General features: G+C 33.7%; 1 protein-coding gene across 1 annotated transcript; it reads right to left on the bottom strand.

Moving 5' to 3' along the window:
* Positions 1-480: 480 nt before the first annotated feature.
* On the bottom strand, positions 481-23740 carry LOC137398554 (cilia- and flagella-associated protein 157-like). Its single transcript, XM_068084683.1, has 13 exons — positions 23660-23740; positions 21960-22125; positions 21259-21424; positions 18879-18984; positions 17249-17402; positions 16356-16518; positions 15458-15593; positions 14613-14712; positions 13420-13570; positions 10047-10198; positions 4111-4229; positions 2861-3006; positions 481-996 (listed from the first exon to the last, which is right to left on the bottom strand). The coding sequence occupies exons 2-13, from the start codon at positions 22109-22111 to the stop codon at positions 877-879; spliced, it is 1665 nt and encodes a 554-aa protein (XP_067940784.1). The 5' UTR covers positions 22112-22125; positions 23660-23740; the 3' UTR covers positions 481-876.
* Positions 23741-23772: the final 32 nt, after the last annotated feature.

The following is a 23772-nucleotide window of genomic DNA, read 5'->3' as shown; positions in this document are numbered from 1 at the left end:
TAATGCCTTAAAGCTGTCAAAGGCTACTTAGTTTAGCCAATGAAATGTTGGCTTGTTTTTGGCAAGTTTTTAAACAGTTTGCGCCATCAAACCACGCTGCCATCATAACCTCACGTTCTACTTTAAGAAAAAACAAGCACCTGCATACCCTGGCCATTTATAACTCAAGCTAAACGTGCTAGAGGTTGGGTTGCCAAATTTCACGTGGTTGAAAAGAACATTTGTAATCAGATGCATATCTACTGTATTACATGGAAGTGATTGGATAATTTTAATCAGTTTAAGCCAATCACAATAAAAAGTTAACAACCATGACTGCTAACGCAGTATGTTAGCTTTTCTGGGTCGCTATGGTCTAATTGTAATATTGAAGAGCTGATAAGAAACTCAAGCTGTGATGTCAGAGTGTTTATATTCTTGTTTGTATTTTGGATAGTGATTGAGCTGAGATAAACATCTAGTGAGCCCATGTTAAACTTTTTTTATGTTTTACCTAAATGCTGATATAAAAGCACAACATAACACCTAGCAAGTAATATTTTTAAATAATTTTAAGCAGACAGACAAAAATTAGATATTTATTGTCAAAAATTCCTTCAGTAGATTCTTTTAGTTTGTTATCAAACTGTTAGTTGTTTTAGAATTACTACGTCACAAACAACCCTTTTATCAGACTCTGTTTAGTAAATATACTCTGGAAAACAAAAAATTTGGGAATTCCAAATAAAATCACCGATAAATACTTCATGACAATAAATATCAAGATAAAGCCCTTTCTCACTATTTCAAAGCAAGTAAACAGAATTGTCCAATAGACATAGACATAAACCACCCAATAGATGTAGAGAGTAGGTATGAACTTGGTAATAAAGTGAATTAGAAGACTTTGCTGACGGTCCGTTTAGACATCTGGTCCTTCTGTTTGAAGTCTTTGATGATGGCCTGCTGTTGGGTGAGACTTCGCTGGCTCAGCAGCTGGTCAGCGAAGAATAGAGCCTAAAGAAGAAAACAGGAAGTTGATGGAACCCTGTAGCCTTAGTTCTAAACTGAGATAATAATTATATGCACAATTATTGTGAAATACTGGAAAATGGTTGATTGGCACTTGATTAAAAAAGTTGGTTTAAAATGCTCAAAATTAGGAGTTCGAATCCTGCATGGTGAAATCCTTTTTTCCCTTCCTACCATCACTTCGGATGCTTATATATATGGTTCTTATTGTATTAAAGGCTGGCAGTTACTGAGTTTCCATGCTTTGAATGGATTCAGAGTTGAATTTTTCTGAAAGTAGTCAATTGTTGCAATTGCTAGTGTTGATTTGAAATGGGTAAAAATCGTGAGTTCAAATCCCATTGAGTGCAATCTTTTTTTCTAGACACGACTTCGGATTTGGAGAAAAGGCATGGCTGCAGAAATGGCTGCAGAATTTTAGCATAAAACCTGCTAAAATGCAGAACCTTGCATTTTAGCAGTGTTCTGCATTTTAATAGAAATTTTTGCAAAAAAAATGCAGCCATTTTACTGCAAAAATAGCTGCAGATGCAGTTTAGCAAGTTTGATAATCATTAAATTCTGTCTTTAGTCAGCTTCTATACCCTCATTTCCAATATCACCTAGCCAAGGGGATGGCAAACCTTTTAAGCCATTAACCCTTCAAGAAGTATTTGATCTCATATCAACTCCCTATCATGCAAAACATACCTGTTACCCGTGACTCTTGGGCTTCCCTTTGCTCAAGCTCGCTGTTTATGCATTTCTAAAGATGAACTCTCACAGTATTTTGTTAGATTTTATCAGAAAGTATTAGTATTTTCTATCATTTTGGATTGTTTTAAATGCTTGAGGTGATCTGACTGCCAGAATTTTTACAGATTAAAATCGACAAAACTTGACCGTGCTTAAAACACCATTTCACATTGAGTTCACAATGTCTAGGAAAAATGAGAACATTGGCTCCATGTAATTCATGGATATAGTTTCAGGTTTATTATTAACCTGCGTTTTGTAAAGATTTTTTAAATTAGCAGACACTGGCTCAACTGTTGCAATTTTACAAAGTAAATTTCTTAAATTCAATTGACCTAAAAATAATTTCTCGAACTGTCATTTACTGGATAACAAGCAAGTAAATTTTGCAAACACAATCAAAATTATCCGATTAGCTGTATTTTGTTTTTGTATTTGGCTTTTTATTATACTTAAAAACACTTCTGTTTCCAAAATTTTGAATGTAGTATTTCCTATTATTTTTTCAGTAGTCTCAGCTCAAGATGGATGCAACGTATGTTAAGAGTGGAAAAGGAAGGAAGAAATTATGTTTATTTGGCTCCTTATATGTTAACGTCAAAGGAGTAAATAATATAGATAACAACTTTCGAAAAGTATTTAATTTTTAATTTAATTTAATAAAATGAAAGCTTGTGAAACTATTTTGTCAAGCTGTCGAGTTTGAGAATTTGACTTGCAAGAAAATGCATCAGAGAAATTTTTACTATAATAAGAGCTGTGTCCGTCTTTCTGAAGCCATGCTAAAAGTGTTAGAAAAAATGATTGAATCGCACAGGAATTGAACCTAGAGTCAAAGCCAATCACGCTATCATCTGTACCACTCACCCACATTTTCACATCCAGGAATAATTGTGCACATGGTTATTACACCCGATAATCTCTCACAGCCAACAAGACTGCCAGAGTACTAGTTCATCTACATACATCTAGTGGCTATTTATTTAGGACAAAAAGAGTAAATACCATAAATGTCAGTTTTCGAGAAATATGGGATACAAGAAAAAGAGAGCTCGAGAAATTTCAGAGTGAATGAGGTGACTTACTTGGTAGGTTTACTTATAAGGTAACTTACTTTGGGTGCGCTGACTGTCTGGATGCCTACACTCTTGGTTAGTACTCTTCTCAGACTACCCAATCGTGTTGTCTCCGAAAGAGCCTTAGTTTTATCCATGCTTGTCGGTATAGTCTGTGTGGGACGTGGGACAAGCCCCAAGTCTCCTATTGAAAGATCACAGAAAAAGAATAAAACCACCATCATTGATTATGATTGAACATATGAACATCGAAAAGGTTTGTAATAATAAAGGTGGTATTATACATGTATGAATAACAAAATGAAAATAATTTTATTATGGAAACTTCATTGAGATATATCTTATTTGATACAAATGTTTCACTTATACAAGCATGAAATTAAAAAAACAGAGTAAATATACTTTGAGTTGCAGATTTTTTTGACAGTTGAGTAAAAACATACAAGTTTATTCAAACTAAATGATAGATTAGTACATCAATCAAATATGCATAATTTCATTATTATATAACCTAATTGTTCTTTTTACGATGAGAAATGTTTAAATTATGTTTAAAAAATAAAAAATCTAAACTCAAGAACTATGTGAAGAAGTGAACTTAATTGATGTCAGTTAGGCTTAAATATGGACCAAAAATATAAAGATCGCTCTATGCCAACACAATGTCGCTCTATGGTAGCATGAGTTTGCTCTATGGTATCATGAGGTCACTCCATGAGATCATAAAGTCACTCTATGGGATCATGAAGTCACTCTATGGTATGATGAGGTCACTCTACGGAATCATGAAGTTCGCTCTATGGTATCATGATGTCACTTTATGGGATCATGAAGCTCGCTCTATGGTATCATGAGGTAACTTTATGGAATCATGAAGTCGCTCTATGGTATCATGAGGTCACTCTATGGTGTCTCATTGTTTGCTCTACCGTATGATGAGCAAAATCATAAGCGTCGCATGCTTCTACCACCTATAGTACCGGTAACAGCCTGTGGCATTTGACTAATATAACAGTCTCTTAGTGTCTTTGTGATTAATAAAACAAAATTGTTTACATCTATGGATCTCATGCTATCTGCAAGACTGCTATTCTAGACCTTTCCAATAGCTATACTATGTCACAATAACCATAAAAATCACCCTGATGTGATGCAATTTAAAGCTTGCCAAGGGTCAGTTTAGAGATGGTTCTAGAATGTTCCATGAAAACTTTGGATTTTTTTAATCACAGAACATACAGCCAAATTTTCAAATTGAATGAACAAAAAGCTTAGCTCTAGCTCTCACCAAGATGGTAGTGTGGACTGGTAGCCCGCTGACTCAACGATGTACTTGTATTGGCTGAACTGAGGTCTTTCCTTAAGCCACGCCTACTTCCTGGCATCTCGCTAAGTGCACTCTTAGACCTGAACAAAGAAAAAGTATCTACTCAAATGCTGAAAATATGAAAACTTATATATTTTATAACATGATAAAAATGTATGTTTATAATATTTATAATAAAGAATTTAAAAATTGCTTAATTTTAAATCTTAAATATTTTCATATACATGTATGTATATATGAAAATATACAATTTTTATAAATAAAGAATTTTTAAATTATTTAATGTAAATATTATTAATATATTATAATATATTATAATATATATTATAAATATATTCTAATATATATTATAAATACATTATAATATATATTATAACATTATATATAGTTTTATAATAAATTATATGTATATATATGATAAAATATATATGTAGAATATAGGACCAAGCTATTATACGCTCGCAAGAACTACCAATTTTGGTTTTGAACCATTGAAGAGAAGATAACTCCTTGAGCACAGAGCAGTAATAGTAGAGATACATGTAATACGTATAGCGTTTTCAATACAAATTTAGCATATTCATGCTGCATCAATGGGCACACTAGCTACTAGATGGAATAGCCAGCTGACTAAACACAACTATAATACTTATAGCAGCAGTCTAATAATTACTATTGCTGCAGTATTAACGACAGCATATTACGGGAAGAAGTGGGTTCAACTGCAGAGAGGGAGTGCTGGCAGAGGAGGGTCAAAAGAGAATTTTTCTGTCTTACACTTGACACATCGAATACTACTGTATATATTATGCTATCCAGTGTATCATATGTAAGTTTCACAAATTAGAAGAAGCAGAGGGAGATAACACCAAAAATAATATTTTAATAATTTCAATCTCTAAGAAGAAATTTTACAATGTCATTATGATGGTCTGTCAGTTTGTGTAAATCCATTTCCAAATTTTTGACCCACTTTTATCCAAACTTCACACGCATGCCCGTGCCTTCCACCCATAGAGTTATCTCCCCCTAGAGTGATAACTCTATGCTTCCACTAAGGTGTTAAAATATTTGGTTTCAAAGCTTCATCTGGTTCTTGAAAACCCGCCTCTTAAACATGCGCAGCTATTTGATTGTGAATAAACGAAATACCGGGCATCGCCATGCTTGCTACGAGTTGATAATAAATTAAAAATAATATTGTTTTTGTTTACTTATGCACATGAAATAAATCTTCCATTTAGGCAAATCGAAAGTACAGTGGACCTCGCCATGCAACTTTAATTCGTTCTGGTGTCGGCATCGTAAGGCGAAAATGTCCTATAAAGGGGTATAGAAACCCAGAGTAGTTATCTAATGCAAACACCTCTTGGTGAAAATCATCAAAATTTTATATACATACTGTGCTTATTAAAAATTAGTTAGAAATTATTATATTACCCTTAGTAAATATAGCTAACTTATAGTTAACTTATAGTTAACTTATAGTTAACTTATAGTCAACTTATAGTTAACTTATGGTTAACTATAGTAACTCTAATTTCGTTGCAATGGTACTCACTTTTTTACTTCTTCCTTTAATGTTGTTTTTAATCTTAGGACCCATAGCTAACCAGTTAAAGTTATATATGTTGTTATATAGGTATATATGTATAATAAATTAAAACTCACAGTAAATTTTATATTAAACGCTAAAATGCACAATAAACTTTCACGAACGCTTACTTTTTACTAATTTTCGTTTAATCCACACAATATCAAGCATTTACAAAACACGAAGATTGCTAAACTGAGAATGAGAGCATGAGATGGTATCTCTTTCATTCATTCTAGGAGGGATTTCGACAAATAACATATCAACATCTTAGTTATTCCGATTTATTCAGCACGCCAACTGTCAAATTTGAATTCCGTGAGAAATTTTTGTTGATATCGTAAGGCGAAAACACCTTATACGAGTGACATCATAACCCGGGGTGCACTGTATACCATATACTGATTCCGCCTGTTTTCCCATAAATAATAGTGAAAGAGAAATGTTTTTAGGTAGAGAAATGTTGAAAAAATGGTACATGTTGAAAATCCTAATACTTTTGCAATGTTTCACTACAAATGTATTAGCTCTTCACAAAACTGCAAATATAAAATTATAACAAAGTAATACAAAGTGTTACTAAAATGAAAAGAAAATATAACAGCGACGTGGTAGTTCCACAATTTTGGACATTTAACAAGTTATTCTGCCCGATAGCTGTACATGTTTTTAGTAAATAGTAAGCATTTTGATTTATTTAGAATGAATTATCAAACTTTTACTATAACATGAGCCATGTCTATCCGTCTGTCTGACGCCATGCTGCCAGCGTAAATGAAATTTGACTGTGAGTGTAGTGAAAAAATGCCATGTGACAAGGAAATGTCACATGACCAAGGAATGTCATGTGACTACCGCATGTCACATGACGCTATGGCAATTTGGCTCAGGCATAGAGCACAATGTTTAGATAATTATACTTCTTGTGAAATCTGATAAAGGCAAATAAGCTCAGGCTAAAGTAGGACCCAAGGTTGTCTTAAAAATTTTAATGAGTAAATATTTCAGCTACATTTCAAGCAAACTCTCTGATAAAATATTTTAAAATTGGACGTATTTAAAAGTATATCTAAAACTACTATCTGGTAGACTGAATCTCTACGGCTGGGAATAATGGTAGAGATAGAAGGGAAAGCAGACAAGAGTGAACAGGAAACAACAGCAGCCGTGTACCTGAAGATGTTTTTTATCCTGGTAACAAAGATGACTGAATTAGTGAAAAACACATGCAATTCTATTTCCTAGAAATATGAACAAAACCATTATAGAACATTCTAGAAATATAGGAATCATTTAAACCAATGCATAGTTGAGATCTTTGAGAGACTGACCAATGACAGATATATTTTTAACGTTTATCATATATTCTAGACGTTGAGAATACATCTACTAAAACAACCATGAAGTTAAACAGGCAAGCCAGTAGATGCTCAAGAGAGAGATAACTTTTATACAGTGCTTCATTCGTCAACTCTGTCTGTTTATAAAGAGACAGAACAAGCAACAATCAAACTCCAGAAAATATTGTAAAACAGAAGAAGATATTGTACAACACTAATATTGTAATCTTGAAACCGCTGCACTGAAGAACAAACTTATAGTGCAATATAAAATATTGTCTTTAGATGTTTTGATCTCATGACATGCAGTGTGGTCGGTAGATACGAAAAGCCGAACGCACTGAATGACTGAACAGATCGAATATCTTTTGGGAGTTGGCCTCCCTCAACTATTTTCTATAAATCAATTATTATCTATAAATAATATTGATTGCATGTTTCATATAATTATAATAAATATTACTATATATAGAAATAAATATATTCATTTCCAATTGAATAAAGAAACAATTTTGGCTAGTTATTTAGCTACTAGTTCACCAATGGTTAACGAAACTACTGAACAAATAAAACCTTTTGCTTCTACTAGGCATTTTCCTTTTATCTGTCAAAGGTAAGGCAAGTACTGATTGGACTGGTGACAGCAAAAATACTTCGATTGAATATGTAATATTTTTATTCACAGCATGCTTTACTGGCGCGAAAATAAACAACAACCTCTAAAATGTTTCTACGGAATTTATTGAGCTCTTGTGATTTATAGAAGTTTGAGTTACGCGCCCTTATCCTTAAATAGTCACACGAGAGGGCAACTCTCAAAATATTCGGTCTGTTCAGTCATTCAGCACGTTCGGCTTTTCGTATCTACCGCGGTGTGGTTGACTGACACTCTATCAACTGCTCTACTTGACTGCATGCCGACGTTTAAAAATAATCTTCAGTATTGCAATAATTGTTATAATAATTATCATTATACGTGATACTATAATAACAATGTGATTTTTCGTGATGTTGACAATAGAGGTGGAACGAGACACGAGACGTCTCGAGTATCGACATGTCTCGTCTCGTATCGGTCTCGTTTCGACTTAACTACTGCCAAACTCGAGACAGGAAATAGAACTAAAGCGCCTGCGCACAGGTGTTAAAACATGGCTCCTTGCGGTAGCAACAACTCCATATATTGTAATGGATTGCATGCAGCTGCTTTTAAAGTTATACCCGGTCCGTTACTACCTGTTGCTATTGATTATGTTGTCCACCAAGTCTATCATGTAGTCCGAACAACGGCCATGTTAATTGTAGTTCTGTGTCCTTAAAACAGATACCGGGTCGTATCCAATTACCCTCCGGATAATCCAATTTGTTAAATAAGACTATTGCGGATAAAATGTCTGTATTTTATCGTATCGGGTCTAAACACCAACTGCCCTTTATAAAATTCGGGCCTCTTTTATATACAACCAATTGCGGGTAAAACTTGCCCGGACACAGAGAAACGAACGAAAGGCCGTGTCGACCATAGTCCGTGTTCGTTTAACAATGACGTTATTGTTAGTACAATATAAGAATATACATGTGCATGTATACAGTAGTTCATATAATTTCACGAGTACAATTTAAATATAATTTACATACTACAGTTAATACACGAACAAAACTCAACATTAATGAAACGATAAGAATGAAAGTGTTATCGTGTGTTCTTTTAGTTGCGGTATTTCTTTGTAGGGCGACGGCTATTGGTTTCATTACACATTACATTAAAAAGTAAGACCTTTTCAATAGATGGTAAAAATATACATGTACAAAGCAATATGTTTACAATAATTATTATTAATCAAGCTCAAAACTCTTAGAAATATATAACTTCGGTATTTTAGAGCTGTTTGTGTCACTTTTGTTTACAAAAACTACATGCATATCATTATTAAAATGTTGTATTTAAATCGTTTACACCAGGTAAAAATTCAATTTAAAAAGAAGTTGTCAATTTTATATATACCAAGTACGGTAGTACTTGTGTAGTAAAATCATCACCAAATGCTCATTATTTTACTGTCTCGTGTCTCGAGTCTCGAATTTTTACAAGACAGTGTCTCGAGTCTCGTCTCGAACTTAAAAAACCTGTCTCGTTCCACCTCTAGTTGACAAGCTCTTACGTAAGGGAACAGTTATAAGAGGAGACTCACTACGACTTATTTGATGTGCAAAAACAGGTCTACTTCAAGCAATGCCAAGCAATGCCAGGTTCAATTGGAAATCTTTCTTAGAACACCTTCAGTGAGGACAATTGTCCTCGCTGAAGGTGTTCTTGGGTTTTTATTGTGAAACAGTTTGCGTTGAAAAGTAAAAAACCACACGCGTCGCTAGGTTTGTGGTAGTATTTTTAACTGTCTATTTTGTTGTTATAACAATTTGTTGTTATATACCTTGAACAAGTAGGCGTTTAAGGATAAATTTGCAAAAGATTTTGGTAAATTTTATCAGAAAGTATCAGTATTTTTCTATCAGTTTGGAGTGATTTGATGTTTGAGATGATCTGACTGTCAGGATGTTTCAAGATTAAAATCGATAAAAGTTGATGGGGGTTAAAACGGTCAGATCAGTTGAAACTGCGATTATAACATCTATAGTTGCAAAGAGATTGACAGAATAGAGACGAGCAATGCCGCAACTTCAACGCAATAGCCGATATCAACTACTGCAAACAGTGACGTCATTTTGAACGCATTTTTCTTCTGAGCATTTTAACCGCAATCATTTTAATATTGCAACATCTTAGCAGCCAGAGCACCTCAAACATTGGAAACAATCAGAAATGATAGAAAAATAATTTTTTGATATACTAGTTTTGTGCAGGTTCATCTTTAATAACAAACTTAACTCTGATTACAAGAAAGTTCTAGAAGCTATGGGATGATGCAATGCTATTAAAGGATGATGCAATGCATGATTCTCACCTCATCAACTCAAACTGTTTGCCCATTTCCTGAGGAGCTGGCCCGATGCCAATAGCTGCGGCTGAATTCAGAATGATTAGCAAATGTTCCAACATGTTATCTCTCTTTTCTGAGTCTGTCAACTCTACTTCCCCTTCCCATGCAAACTGTGTCTACAAATAGAAACGCGGCTACAACATTATCAATGGTTTTTTGTTGCAATAATCTATCAATCGTACACTGGTATCTTAGACCGGTGCACCATTTGCGATTTGCCAGTAAAAAAGTTATATTCCTTATTTTCCTTCTGAAGTGCCTATTCATTCATTTGTTTCTAATTCTTTTCTAGACATTCTCATCAATCTGAATCAACTTAAATTTCTATCATTTTCTTACTCACTATTACTCTGAAATATACTTACATCTGAGTTTTTCTGAGTTTATGAATATGAGAGTTTAGAACTTTAGACAATGACGTCATAGCTAGTTAGCCGCGGCGATGGAAATTCCGAGAAATACGAGAAAAATATGATATTAAATATTGCTGAGAATGATATAATATTATTGTTCATTTTAATGAAATGAGAAAGCAATTTTGTAAAATTCATTCTTTATACAAGTCATCTACAAGTATGCTAATATCTCCAACCTTTTATTATGCCTTATTTGCAGCAGTAACGAATCCCTCTCCGGCTAGTAGCCTACAGATATGCTGATACCACTACCCTGTCTTGTACATACCACCGACTCAAGAGGAAGTAACTTCACCTCAGTCTTTACTATTACAAGAAACATGTTAATCCGCCACTCTGAAGCAAAAGTTTGAGGTCATGAAAAAATTGCATTGTTTGGGATTTGAACTTCCTAACTCCATCTTGGTAGCCCAGCGCAGTTAACATCCGCACCCATCAGTCACATTATATATTGCCGAATAATTGTACGTATTGCTACTACCTCAGAAAATCTCTCACGGCAAACTGGACTGTCAGGGTACTAGTCTTTACCATAATAAGAGCCGTGTCTTTGCGTCCGAAATCACACTTAGAAGTTAGAAAAAAGATTTCTTTCAACAGGGTTGGAACTCACAACATTCGGCTTGGCAAACCAACACTATACCACCTGTGCTAATCTACCTTTCCCTATTTTAGATTAATTTTTCAGTAACTTATTACATCTGACAATCTCTCCCGGCATACCCAACTGTCAGCACACTAGTTTTCTCATAAGGAAAATCATGTTATGTGATCTCTACCAATTGCTAGTTAAAACCACCATCTAAACTGATAGAAGCCATTCCTTATTTGTAATCATAGAAAAAGTTTAAAATGTTTTAAAAAAGATAGGCTACACTGAATTTGAGCTATATACATTGACGCAGTGTGACAATACATGCTCATGTGAACTTATAGAACAGAGCTGCCAATAGAACAGTTGAGAGCAGTTGTGACCTAGAGGTGTGGAACCCCTGACCTGCAAACAACAGGTTGAGGTTCAATTCCCAAAAAAGGCAACTGGTGGTAACAGTAATGACATCCATCCTTAAATTGCTCTCTTTGCAACTGGGAATGTCTCCAGTCGTCGAGGTTCCTTTGCCACTGGACTCAGATGTGTTCAGACAAGATCACAGAGCCATGCTCTTTGAACGTGCACAGCCTCTGCTTGCAGTAAGCTAAACAGACTCCCAGGGATGGGACATGATGCTTTATACATTTTGTTTTTTTAACTTTATGTGGTAATATTCCACTAATTAGAGTGCCTTTATCCATTGTATAAGTTTTATGATCTACAGGTCTTAAAATAAACAAGCGAGCCACAACTCCAGACTTTTTACACTACTGTCTAGCAAAACTCTACATATGTACTACACAATACTGCCTAGTACTACCTAATCCACTGGTTTTATTCACTCACTGTAACTGCCGTGACCACCCACATCTGCTATGACTTCAGATGCCAATATAACCTAAGCTCTATAAATCCCATAATACAACATTATGAACCTTGACAAGCACACAATCACTAAACCAGTCATAAGTTTTTATACTATTCTAGGGAAATTAAAAAAAAATTGATCAAAAGCCCCAGGAGTGAGACAGTCTCTAAAACAGGCACCATGTGCACACCTAGGTTTGAAATTGGACCTATAGCCCATTTTCCTAGGGTTTTAACAAATGACCCATAGCCAACCAACCATTATTTCACAATTAACCCTTTTTGCGTTACATGTTTTATAGTCACCATAACACACAGTTTTACACCCTTATCCCTGCATTTACAGAAGAGGCTACATGGACAGGCCCCGACGGGCTTGCTAGTAAAAGGTGAGTAGAAATACACAAATAAGATTTTCTTCAGGCTATGCGCAATTAGTCAAATCGGCCAATCAATTCCGTAAACATAAATCTATGCCCTTTTTAATAGGGGGCGGCGGTATTTGCTTTCACACAAAGGTCCTTAGTCTGTTCCCGCTATCGCCCTGTCAGAAACTCGGTAGATACGAAAAGCCGAACGCGCTGAATGACCGAACAGACCGAACATCTTTTGGGAGTTGCCCTCCCTCAACTATTATCTATAAATCAATTATTATCTATAAATCATATCAATTGTATGTTTTATATAATTATAATAAATATTACTATATATAGAAATAAATGTATTCATTTCCAATTGAATAAAAAACAATTTTGGCTAGTTATTTAGCTACTAGTTCACCAATGGTTAACGATACTACTGAACAAATAAAACCTCTTGCTTCTACTAGGCAGTTCCCTTTTATCTGTCAAAGGTAAGGCAAGTACTGATTGGACTATAGTGACAGCAAAAATAATTCGATTGAATATGTAATACTTGTATTTTTATTCACAGCGCGCTTCACTGGCGCAAAAATGAACAACAGCCTCTCAAATGTTTCTACGGAATTCATTGAGCTCTTTATTTATAGAAGTTTGAGAACACGAGAGGGCAACTCCCAAAATATTCGGTCTGTTCGGTCATTCAGTGCGTTCGGCTTTTCGTATCTACCGTCAGAAACTGGTGTCAACATTGGTAATAGCGATGAAAATTTAATATCTCTATTTAAATTGATTACCACAGTTAGCTATTATGGATTACATAATACATTATAATCAAGTTCTACATTCTAACAAGCCTCACTAACGGACCCCATGGACTCAAACCACGTTTATGTATCTAGTTTACTGAAATAGAGCCATAGCAGGTAAACGTGATGACTGGGATAATATAGGCCTACCCCTTAGGACGCGAAATTTGGTGTGCGCATGGTGCCTGTTTTAGAGACTGTCCCACCTCTAGGAGCAGACTAAGGTCATGACCTCTAATAAATAAAGTTTGCATTTAGTTTCAACTGCTGACCGTATATACAGTAATGACTTACTGTGAGAACCATCTTAATAGAAGCAGCTGCTTCACTCAGCACTTTTTCGACTTTTGACCTCTTTCTCTTATGTTCTCTTGTCTCCTCTTTCAGAGATAACATGTTAGCTTGCAAAAGCTCATTGTCTTTGCCAAGTAACTGCAACTCTTCCCTGCAGAAGATTTCTAGAATGTTCTAGAAAATTTGACTCTTCTAAATCTACCAACTGTGACTAGAATCCTTTTTATTACAAATAATACACATTTCATTTCATGAAATAACTCTGAATGAAAAATAAATGAATGGTGAAAGAGAATAAAAGAGGGGAGTGTCTACTAATATATCTACATATATACATTAGTCTTTCTTAAGTACACAATCTAATATATATTTAATGTATATTAAATATAATATATATTTAATGTATATTAAATATAATATATATTTAATGTATATTAAATATAATATATATTTAATGTATATTAAATATAATATATATTTAATGTATATTAAATATAATATATATTTAATGTATATTAAATATAATATATATTTAATGTATATTAAATATAATATATATTTAATGTATATTAAATATAATATATATTTAATGTATATTAAATATAATATATATTTAATGTATATTAAATTTAATATATATTTAATGTATATTAAATATAATATATATAAATATATGTTATATTTAATATATATATCAAGGATGATATGTATATAAATATATATATTATGTTTAATATAAATTCAATATAGTATGTGTATTTATATATATATTTTTTATTTAATATATATTAAATATAATATATATAAATATATCTATTTAACATATGTTAAGGATAATATATATATTATATTTAATATAAATTAAATAAAATATGTACATCTTTATATACACGTATATATTATATTTAATATATGTTAAATATATTATATATGTATATAAATATATATATTGTATTTAATATAAATTAAATATAATATGCACATTTATATATACTATATTTAATATATATTAAATATATTTTATGTATAAACATAATACATTTATACTGTATATAAGTGTATATACAGTGTATAAAACTATGTATATATATGTCATATATGTATATACATGTAACCCATACGATATATATATATATATTTTACTTGAAACTAATACAACTTTTACTTGAAATGTTTTAAAATCATTTGCTTACCGCTGACTTTCTGTTTGTTGACGAAGTAGATTCAGCTCTGTGTCCATTTCCTGTATAGCCTCCTCTCTCATCTCATATTCTGCGAGCAAGGCTTCTTGTCCTACAGGTAGCCATAGAACAACATCAATGTCTGGATCAAAATTTGGAACTTTGTGAAAAAATGCTTACTTTCATAGCTATGTGTGCATAAACTGACAAAAAAAATCAAAACGTAGGTTCTTATCAAAACTCTAAAAAACATTGCTCATGAAAATTTAAGATAAAACAAGCACTCAATATTATTTTTAACAAAGTTGTACAAATGCGTGCTCTGTCCTACAGACTTTGTACAACCCAGAGTACATATTGTGAACTTTTCCCTTTGAGAAAGACAACTCCTGACATGCTTGAAAAAGGTTAATAAATCATAGTATTTTGTTTTATGTCTAAAACAATTATTCACCATTCCAATTTTGGTAGATATATCAGCTCAATGCCCTTATTACTAAGTGCACATAACTCCAAATTCCTTACACAGTTCCTAAAATACACAAGTTGATATTTGCTATAATAAGAACTCTTTCCTTCCATCTGGCTGTCCAAAGCCACACTCGGAGCGTTTGGAAAACAAATTTTACAATGCGGGAATCAAACCCAGATATTTAGATTACAAGCCAATCACACTACCATCTGTGTCGCTCAACCACCATGCAGCATCAGGGAATACTTGTGGACATGGTTATTACACATTATGGCGCACAGGACTGTCAGCATATTAGTTATACATGTATAAGTAGATAACTGCAAGCATCTTGTTGAATTTTAGTCTAATATGAGTTGAAGGGCGGGTGGCCCTGAAGCCCAACCTTTTGTCTTTTCTGTAAGCATTCTAATGATTTTCTGGTTGCTTAGGTTTTTCTTTGCCAACTCCTTTTCGTTGTGCTCCAGAATCTCTATCTGCTGTTTTTGTCTTTTGTCTTTCTCTTTCACTTCATCATTCTCCTGTCAAACATCGAGTTTTAAAACATAGAGTTGTCACAAAACGGAGTTGTCAAAATCTAGAGTTGTCAAAGCATAGATTGTCAAAACATAGAGTTGTAAAATGTAGATTCGTCAAAACATAGAATTACCAAATCATAGAATTGTTAAAACACAGAATTCTTACTGCATTGAGTTGTCAAAACATAGAGTTGTCAAGATGTAGAGTTGTAAAAAAGAGTTGTCAAAACATAGAGTTACCAAAACATAGAGTTGTTGAAACACAGAGTTCTCACAGCATGGATTACTCAAAACATAGGGTTGTCAAAACATAGAACTGTCAAAAATAATCTTTAAAACAGAGTTGTTTAAACATTGGGGTCTATGAGAGTGGAATTGTTTAAATATGAAGTTTTCAAATCAAAATTTTATCTGAGCAAGAAACTTTTTAAACTCATCATTATTCAAACATAAAAATGCTTCAAAATTACTATTGAAAAATTACTCATTCAAGTCGGGCCTAAAAACTTTATTTGTCTCTGTTTTTCAAAAAATGTATTTACCATGACCAACGCTGCCAGTAATGTTGCTGCTGCTAGTGATGTTAGTAGCTGGAAAGTTGATTGCATTAGAACAGATCTAAGGTTCAAAGGATAGCTAAACAATAACATTAATGACATCTTTGTAAAGTTCATAGATTCAGCAGGTAAGTTTTGTGCCATATTTCTATGCCGGGTGTTTTCCTGACACCATCTACTAACTAGCCACAGATTTGCCGCCCCTTACCTGTATCATTTCTAGCGTCTTGTCAGACATCTTGGTGAGTTGAGCGTTGATTGCGACATTCTCTCTAATCGTCCGTTTTGTGGTCTCTGCCATCTGCTTATTGGAAACCTTTCGGAACTCTGCTGCTACTTGATTTACTCGCATCACCATTTCCTTTTTTAACCTGTAGCACATCCACAGCTTCATTATAACTGTTTACTAATAAAGAAGACATCTTTGATTTTCATTTGATGTCTACAACATGCAGCTAACGCTAACCTGAATGTACTGCATTTAAGCATGACTTGAAAAATGATTGCTTCAATTACATTATCACCTGGCCTAACATGTCAAATAATTGCCTAGATTACAATATCACTTGGCATAACATGTCAGCTGATTACCTCAATTACAGTATCACCTAGCATGATATGTCAACTCGGCATCAGTTATAATATCACCTGTCATAGCATGTCAGCTGATCAATTCAATTACAACATCACCTAGCATGGCATGTCAGCTGATCACCTCAATTACAATATCCTGGCATAGCTGGCATACCTGGCATAGCATGTCAACTGATCACCTCAATTACAATATCACCTGGCCTTACGTGTCAAATGATCACCTAAATTACAATATCACCTGGCATAGCATTTCAGCTGATTGCTTCCATAACAATATCACCTGGCATAGCATGTCAACTGATCACCTCAATTGCAATATCACTTGGCCTAACATGTCAACTGATCGCCGTTTATTAAAATGTCACTTGGCATAACATTTCAACTATGCGAACTGATGTGCACTAAACAAAAGAGCTATCTCAGGGTTATACTTGAGTAGCAACCATTTAAACTGAAGCAGATGGCAGTTGCATAGCAAATGGCAGTTGACAGGACACTTGCACTCACCTGTCCTTGTCAACAACTGCTTTTCTTTCTAGCTCATATAGTTTCTCTTGGTGATCTTTATCCTTCTCAACAAGTTCTCTTTCCATTCTCTCGAGGTTACCCATCAATTCATCTTTCTTGTACTTGAAATCATCAAGCGAGGAGAGCCTTGCATCTGAAGTAGTCCAAAAACAAAATGAGGTCATCCGGTACGGAATAAAATAGCCAATCAGCATTAAATAGTTAACCTAGTTAACAATCATTATAAGGCGTAATGAATTGACCAAAAAGGTACAAAGACTGATCAGAGTAAAAATGGGGAAAACTGCCATTTGATGTTTTGGCCAATCAGAAGTTGGAAACGAAAGAGCCAATAGCAAGTATGTGAACTGACCAATCAGCAGGAAGAGAATTGATCAATTTATAAAATGAAAAGGTTGATAACCACCATCACAGTAAACAACCACTATTAAAGGCTGGTTAACACTATATTGCCATACGTCAGTGCTAATCACGTAACACTTCGGTGATCGTCTGTAACAATGTTCACACTATCAAAAACCCTTCAATGTTTACTTCAGCAAATAGTCCACCGCATAACATTCTCATTATACAAAGCGGTCACGGAAACGTGAAATACTAGTCCCCCAGGAGTTGTCATAAAAGAAAATATGAATCGAGCAACTTGTGACAGCCAATAATCGTCGCCAAAGTGGTACACATTGCACAGGATGTCGTGGAAGCTCGACGAACAATTGGAAAAGTTTGAGAGCTGCAAACGCTTCCGAAGTGTCTGCGTTGCCTCGATGATGACTTTTGGTTTACTATGATGCAAACAAATGATGAGGAATTGCCGAGAGAGCAACGCTGACATATGGTGATACAGTGCGAATCAGCCTTCAGAGTTAGAGTGTGATCCATAGTATTGGATCCAAGAATATTAGTTTGAGAAAGCTTTGGTGAAAGTTCTAGCAGCATTTCTCAACTAATGGCAATGATAGATTTTTATGCACCCTTAGCTTAAAAAATATTACTCTGAGTTGTGTAATAATAATGTAAAATTAAAACCTAGGTACCATAAACCTTAAACTTTTAAAACAGAATACCATTCTAGTTGCATGAACATGGAAAGGTCTACTAAAAGACTGTATTGACATATTAGTGGAACTAAGTCAAGCTTTGCTTTCTGAAAATTATCAGAATGGCAAACGATTAAACAGTCAGCCTGATGTGCTATTAACTAAGTTGGAAAAATTTTTTTTTGGATAAAAATTGAAAAAATTGGACTAGCTTGATTTTAAACAATTTTTTTAATTTACATAAAAATTTTGATTTTTCCACTAATTTTTGTTGATGTAAATTGTATGCGAATCGCATTGCAAGTTCAACGCTAGTAAAAAAAACACTTCAGTATTAGTGTCTTACATGAATTAAGATTTTTTTGTCAAAGAACACTAAATTTTTGTAAAGATATGAAAAAATCATGATTTCAATCAACGGTTTAAATCATGATTTCAATCAACGATTTAAATCATGATTTCAATCAACAGTTTAAATCATGATGTAAATCAATAATTTAAATCATTTGATTTTATCATGCCAACACCGACTATCAAAAAGCTAGTTTCAGTTAATTATTTTAGTTACTTACTGAGAAGTGTGTTTTCACTTTGCAGTTTCTCTTTAGTTTCTTGTGCCTCATTCCTGAGAGCCTGCATCTGGGACTCGTGACTCTCCCGGTCTGACTCTTTGGCTTGCTGCCAATAAAAAATGTAACAGTTGAATTCGCTGTGACATTCAAAATTGGGAATGGGCTTTCAATTACTAGCGATAAATTATGTTATCATATAGTAAAAATGTTCCCACTAAAATACTATACTTTTAAAAAACAATTTACCATTACCAATTTTTATACTGTTGGTCAAAAAAACAGTTGAATAAAAAAATTGAAATTGAACATTGTGATGGAACAATTGAAAAACAATTGTTCCATCACAATGGAACAGTCTACTAATTGCAAAATGGTGAATGTTGTCTTCATTGCCGGGTTATACCAACTTCTCCAGGCTCAGAGCCCCGACTAGCTGCAGTGCTACTGTGCATGTGGGCCTCGTCATACCTTATTATTTAGGAATTAGGCTTTTATTTATTTTTTTCATTTAATCAATATTGTATCTATATTTATGTTTTGCTTAATGGTAAATATTTTTACTAATTGATGAAAGGAAACACACATACACACAACTAGTAGAAAATTTATGGTAGCTCTTGTTGCTTTTATACCCAGGCTGTAATAGTTGAGAAGGATTCTATCACTTGCATAGTTAATAGCAAAAGGTCAGTAGAATACGAAACAGTATTTGGAAATGTCAGTGTTTCAAAAGTACAAGTCATCATGAAAAATTGAATTTTTAGAAGAATCTAAAGTTTAATAAATATCATTTTGGTGATGAGAAAAAAGCACTTTTGTGAAAGCATAATTTTGTAAACCAAATTATTTAATAGATTTAATAAAACAACTGATTCAAAAAGATCTCTGAGATAAAAAAAACAGAACATAGTTAAGTTATCTAAACTATAATATTCACAATTGATAAACAGGCATGAAAAATTAGTTTTTACCAAAATAATGGAGTTGTCTCTACATGTGGTAGACAACTCCTATCTTTAAAACTGTGTTATAAGCTATACTGGCAAAAGTGAATGAGAAGTTATGTGAAAATGTCCTCTTGTCATAACTATGAAAGAAACTTCTTGCACAGGAGGTAAACTATCTACTTACCTCAAAAAAGTTAAGTAATAATAACAAATATTTTATATTTACAAGAATAGATGCGCAAACATTACTTTTTTCAGTTGGTACGCTATTTCTAATCAATTAGAGTGAAATCATGTAGCGTATGGTAACGCGTGTTGTAACTCCCACAAAAGAATTAGAGAACCTATGAAGCTAGTGGCAATTTAGTTTCTTTATTAGTTATCATTCCCTCAGAAGATTACACAGTTTTAGAAAGCGAAGCCTTATGCAGTAAGAATGGCTGACAGACCTTCTCCAATAATTCCAGCAGGTCATGCATGAGTAGATATCCTGAACACGCAGATGTAGATACGCATGAACACAGTGTTAACATTTATAAATACTCAACCACCATTTCAACTATCACCAGCCTGCAAACATATGTATCTAGGAACTTGATTGAACACTCAGCTGATAATGGATTAGATCAAACCTTTGTACTAGTTGTTACACTTTAGTAACTACAGTAAATGTTACTGATATTCAACATTCGAGAAATTATTTCAAATGGTTAACCAGCCCTAAAATATAAAGTCTACAAAAATGTTCTCTAATAGTTGTTGCCTTCGTGCGCCTTCTCTTGTATGAGCGATGTTGCGCATCTACCAATTGTGGTAAGATTATTATTGCCAGGCATCATTGATTTTCTAATCATTTTATTCCATATTAGTTTTGGAGTAACAATAATACAATGCCATTATAAAACCAGCATTTTTGCTTATAAAATTTTCACTAACCCAACAATGCGCTACTAGATCTACTACAAAATTGAATTTGAAGAAATCAGCTGACAAAAAGCCTAGGATGATTCATCCTAGGTATCTATATAAATCTCAAAGTTTGTCATTGTCTTTTGTCATTTGGTGTCTGTCCAGCTGTAGCGATTAAATTCTAGCAATAGAAAATCTGTAATGCAGAAGATTTGATCTCCAGACCTCCTGGTCACATGGCAACAAGCTAACCCATTAAACTACACAGAATGCAATGGAATCATTGAACGATATGAGTCATTATCTGGGTTAAAATGTGCATAGTGAATCTGCGCACCGCCACTAAAGCTTGCTCTCACGGTTCTTATTAGTAAGTTTAGCAATGCGTATACTAGATTACTCAAATTAGCCCCTGGCAACTACATTACCTGCAACTGTTTATAAGCTGTTTTTAATATCTGTGCAATACCGGGATTTTGGATAGTTTATCATCAAATGACAATAAAGCAAACAGTTAAATGTACCTGAAGGCCAACATATCTGTCATTAAGGTCAGACAACTCATCGTTTCTACTTTCAAGGGTTCGTTGAAGGAAGGCAACCATCTCGTCTCTATCTTTTGCTATTTGCCTGTGCTCCTTACTCACTTTGTCACTGATCAACTCCAGTTCATCACATTTCTTCTGGTATCTGAAAAAGACATAAAAATAAAACTTAATTTGTTATTTTGTTATAATACTCGTACTGGCTAGCATGTACACTAAGTTTTAAGCAGTGAGTGAAAGTTCAATCTCTGTAAATTGATCTGTGCTTAAAATTACTTGAAATAATTAAAATAATTAGTTTAACTTTAAAATTAAACTTACATTTCAGATTTATTTTTAAAATTAGAATTGAATTAGAATTTAATTAAAATTGATTTTAAATTGAATTAAAATTAACTTGAAAAAATTGGTTTAAGAGCCCAACAATTAAAACAAACATTGGTACAAACATTGGTAAATAATGTAGTTAACAATGCGTGCTCCATTTGAAGGTCAACAGCTGAAAGTTTCACCATTCTTTCATGGACAGTCATCAAAAGTACAGGCATTGTAGCTTTGTAAATATTTAGCAAAAAGAAATGCTAACATACAAGTAACATGATGTTTAAATAATTAACTGTAGTTTAATACATTCATCAAATCAGTAAACATGCAGACAAAAACGGAATTGTCAGTTTCACCTCGCAATTCGGTTTTCCAAGTCTCTGATCTGAGTATAGAAAAACTCCTTGCTCATCTCATCCACCTCAGGTCCAGAGATGGGTACTGCTGACCCTTTGCCTGACTTCTTTCCCTTTTTTCCTTTGCCTGACTTTTTCTTTTTGGGTGGCATATTGAGAGCTGACTCTGAAAAAAATAACCAAGGGCATTACGGTTGTACTAAAATTGTGTAAAAATTATGAAAAAGATTTTCCACTTCTAAAGCAAAAGAACAACTACTTATTAGATGTTGGTGACGCGGAGAAGGGCTGATGAGAGGATGGGAGCACAGGCTAAAACTACACTAGCGAACCAATCTGGGCTCATATACCCAACCAGAGGATTCAAATTATGACGTGATTCAATGGCTAACAGAGACTAAGGTGCTTGCTAAAAATACAAGCCAGAATACGCCCGCTAAAAGAATTATAAGACACTTGCTTCCCTGAACTTACAAATAAAAAATCCTCTGAAAATAGAAAAGGAATATTTATTGGCTTCTTTTTTTCTCTCACTTGTCATTGTAATTTATGCATTACAAAAACGCAGCTACATTTTTATACTATATATTTACCGGCAAGTCATGTGTGTTCTTTTAAAAAATAACTGTCATTTTGATCTACAAATTTGAATTACTCGTAATCACCAATCATATGTTGATTTTGTTTCTGCTCACTCATGTAAACAGTTTTGGTGTGTGTTGAGAGTCAGTCAGAATTTAATTAGCATGATGAGACATACTATAATACTATAATAAATCTATTCAAGTATAACACATTTTCTTTTTTAATTTTGACAGTTTGGATCAAAAGGTTGCACAGATATAATTATGCACTCTGCTATCAACTGTGATATAAAGTTTGATTTATCAGTTCTTGTTAGAGTTGCACTGAAATATACAGTCTGCTATAAGCTGTGATATATAGAGTCTGTACTATCGGCTCTTGCTTGATTATTTGAACTTATACATAGTCTGCTGTAAGCTGTGACATAAAAAGTCTGTATTACCAGCTTTTACACTGGCAGTGTCAAAGTGTTGTTATTTATTGGAGGTATCTCAGTTACTATAACCAAATGTTAGTTTCTGATTAGTCTGGTCCAAAGATTGCCCTAATTTTACTTCACAGTATCACCAGCAAATATATTGTTTGTTTGCTCGTAATGTCATTGCTTTTGTCAGTTTCAAATGATTTATTAGAAAAGTTTATACCAATTGATATTTTTTGTAACTAAATTTTGTCAATTTGCAAGCTTTCTTTTAAACAGCTATCAACATTCAACATGTCACCTAGCATAATCTGAAGCAGTACCATTCTGGTAACTCAAACCAATAACATACAGACCCCTCCAGCGGGGCTGTATATCATTGCTCAAACATCTCTTTAGAAGACACGACTACAAAACCCACCTAAGAGTTATCGAATTATATAATACGGCTCTTGGCTTTAGAACAGTACTAACACTCTCAAAATAATAGTTAGCACAAACAGACCAAATAAACTTGCTGCTAAAGCAGAATATAGTTAATGGTCAGACAATATCGCCGATTTACTATGACATATCATAGCTTCCTCAACTATCAGAACTTCGGTTTTCTCACATAAGTTTACCGTGAAAAACAACATAATGCTATAAAAATGATCAAAAACTAAGTAGTTGCGTTCTTGCACGTAATACTTACCAGATGTTGTAAACTACAGACAAAATCCGCTAACCAAACTTCGACGTTTACGACTTACACTCACTTTTGGATTGCTTCCATGTTCGTTACTATAACGACATATCCGTTTAGAT

This window comes from Watersipora subatra, chromosome 6 (genome assembly GCF_963576615.1).
Source record: "Watersipora subatra chromosome 6, tzWatSuba1.1, whole genome shotgun sequence".
Classification (NCBI taxonomy): Eukaryota; Metazoa; Bryozoa; class Gymnolaemata; order Cheilostomatida; family Watersiporidae; genus Watersipora; species Watersipora subatra.
The sequence above is the reverse complement of the archived record's forward strand: the minus strand, read 5'-3'. Positions and strand labels throughout refer to the sequence as shown.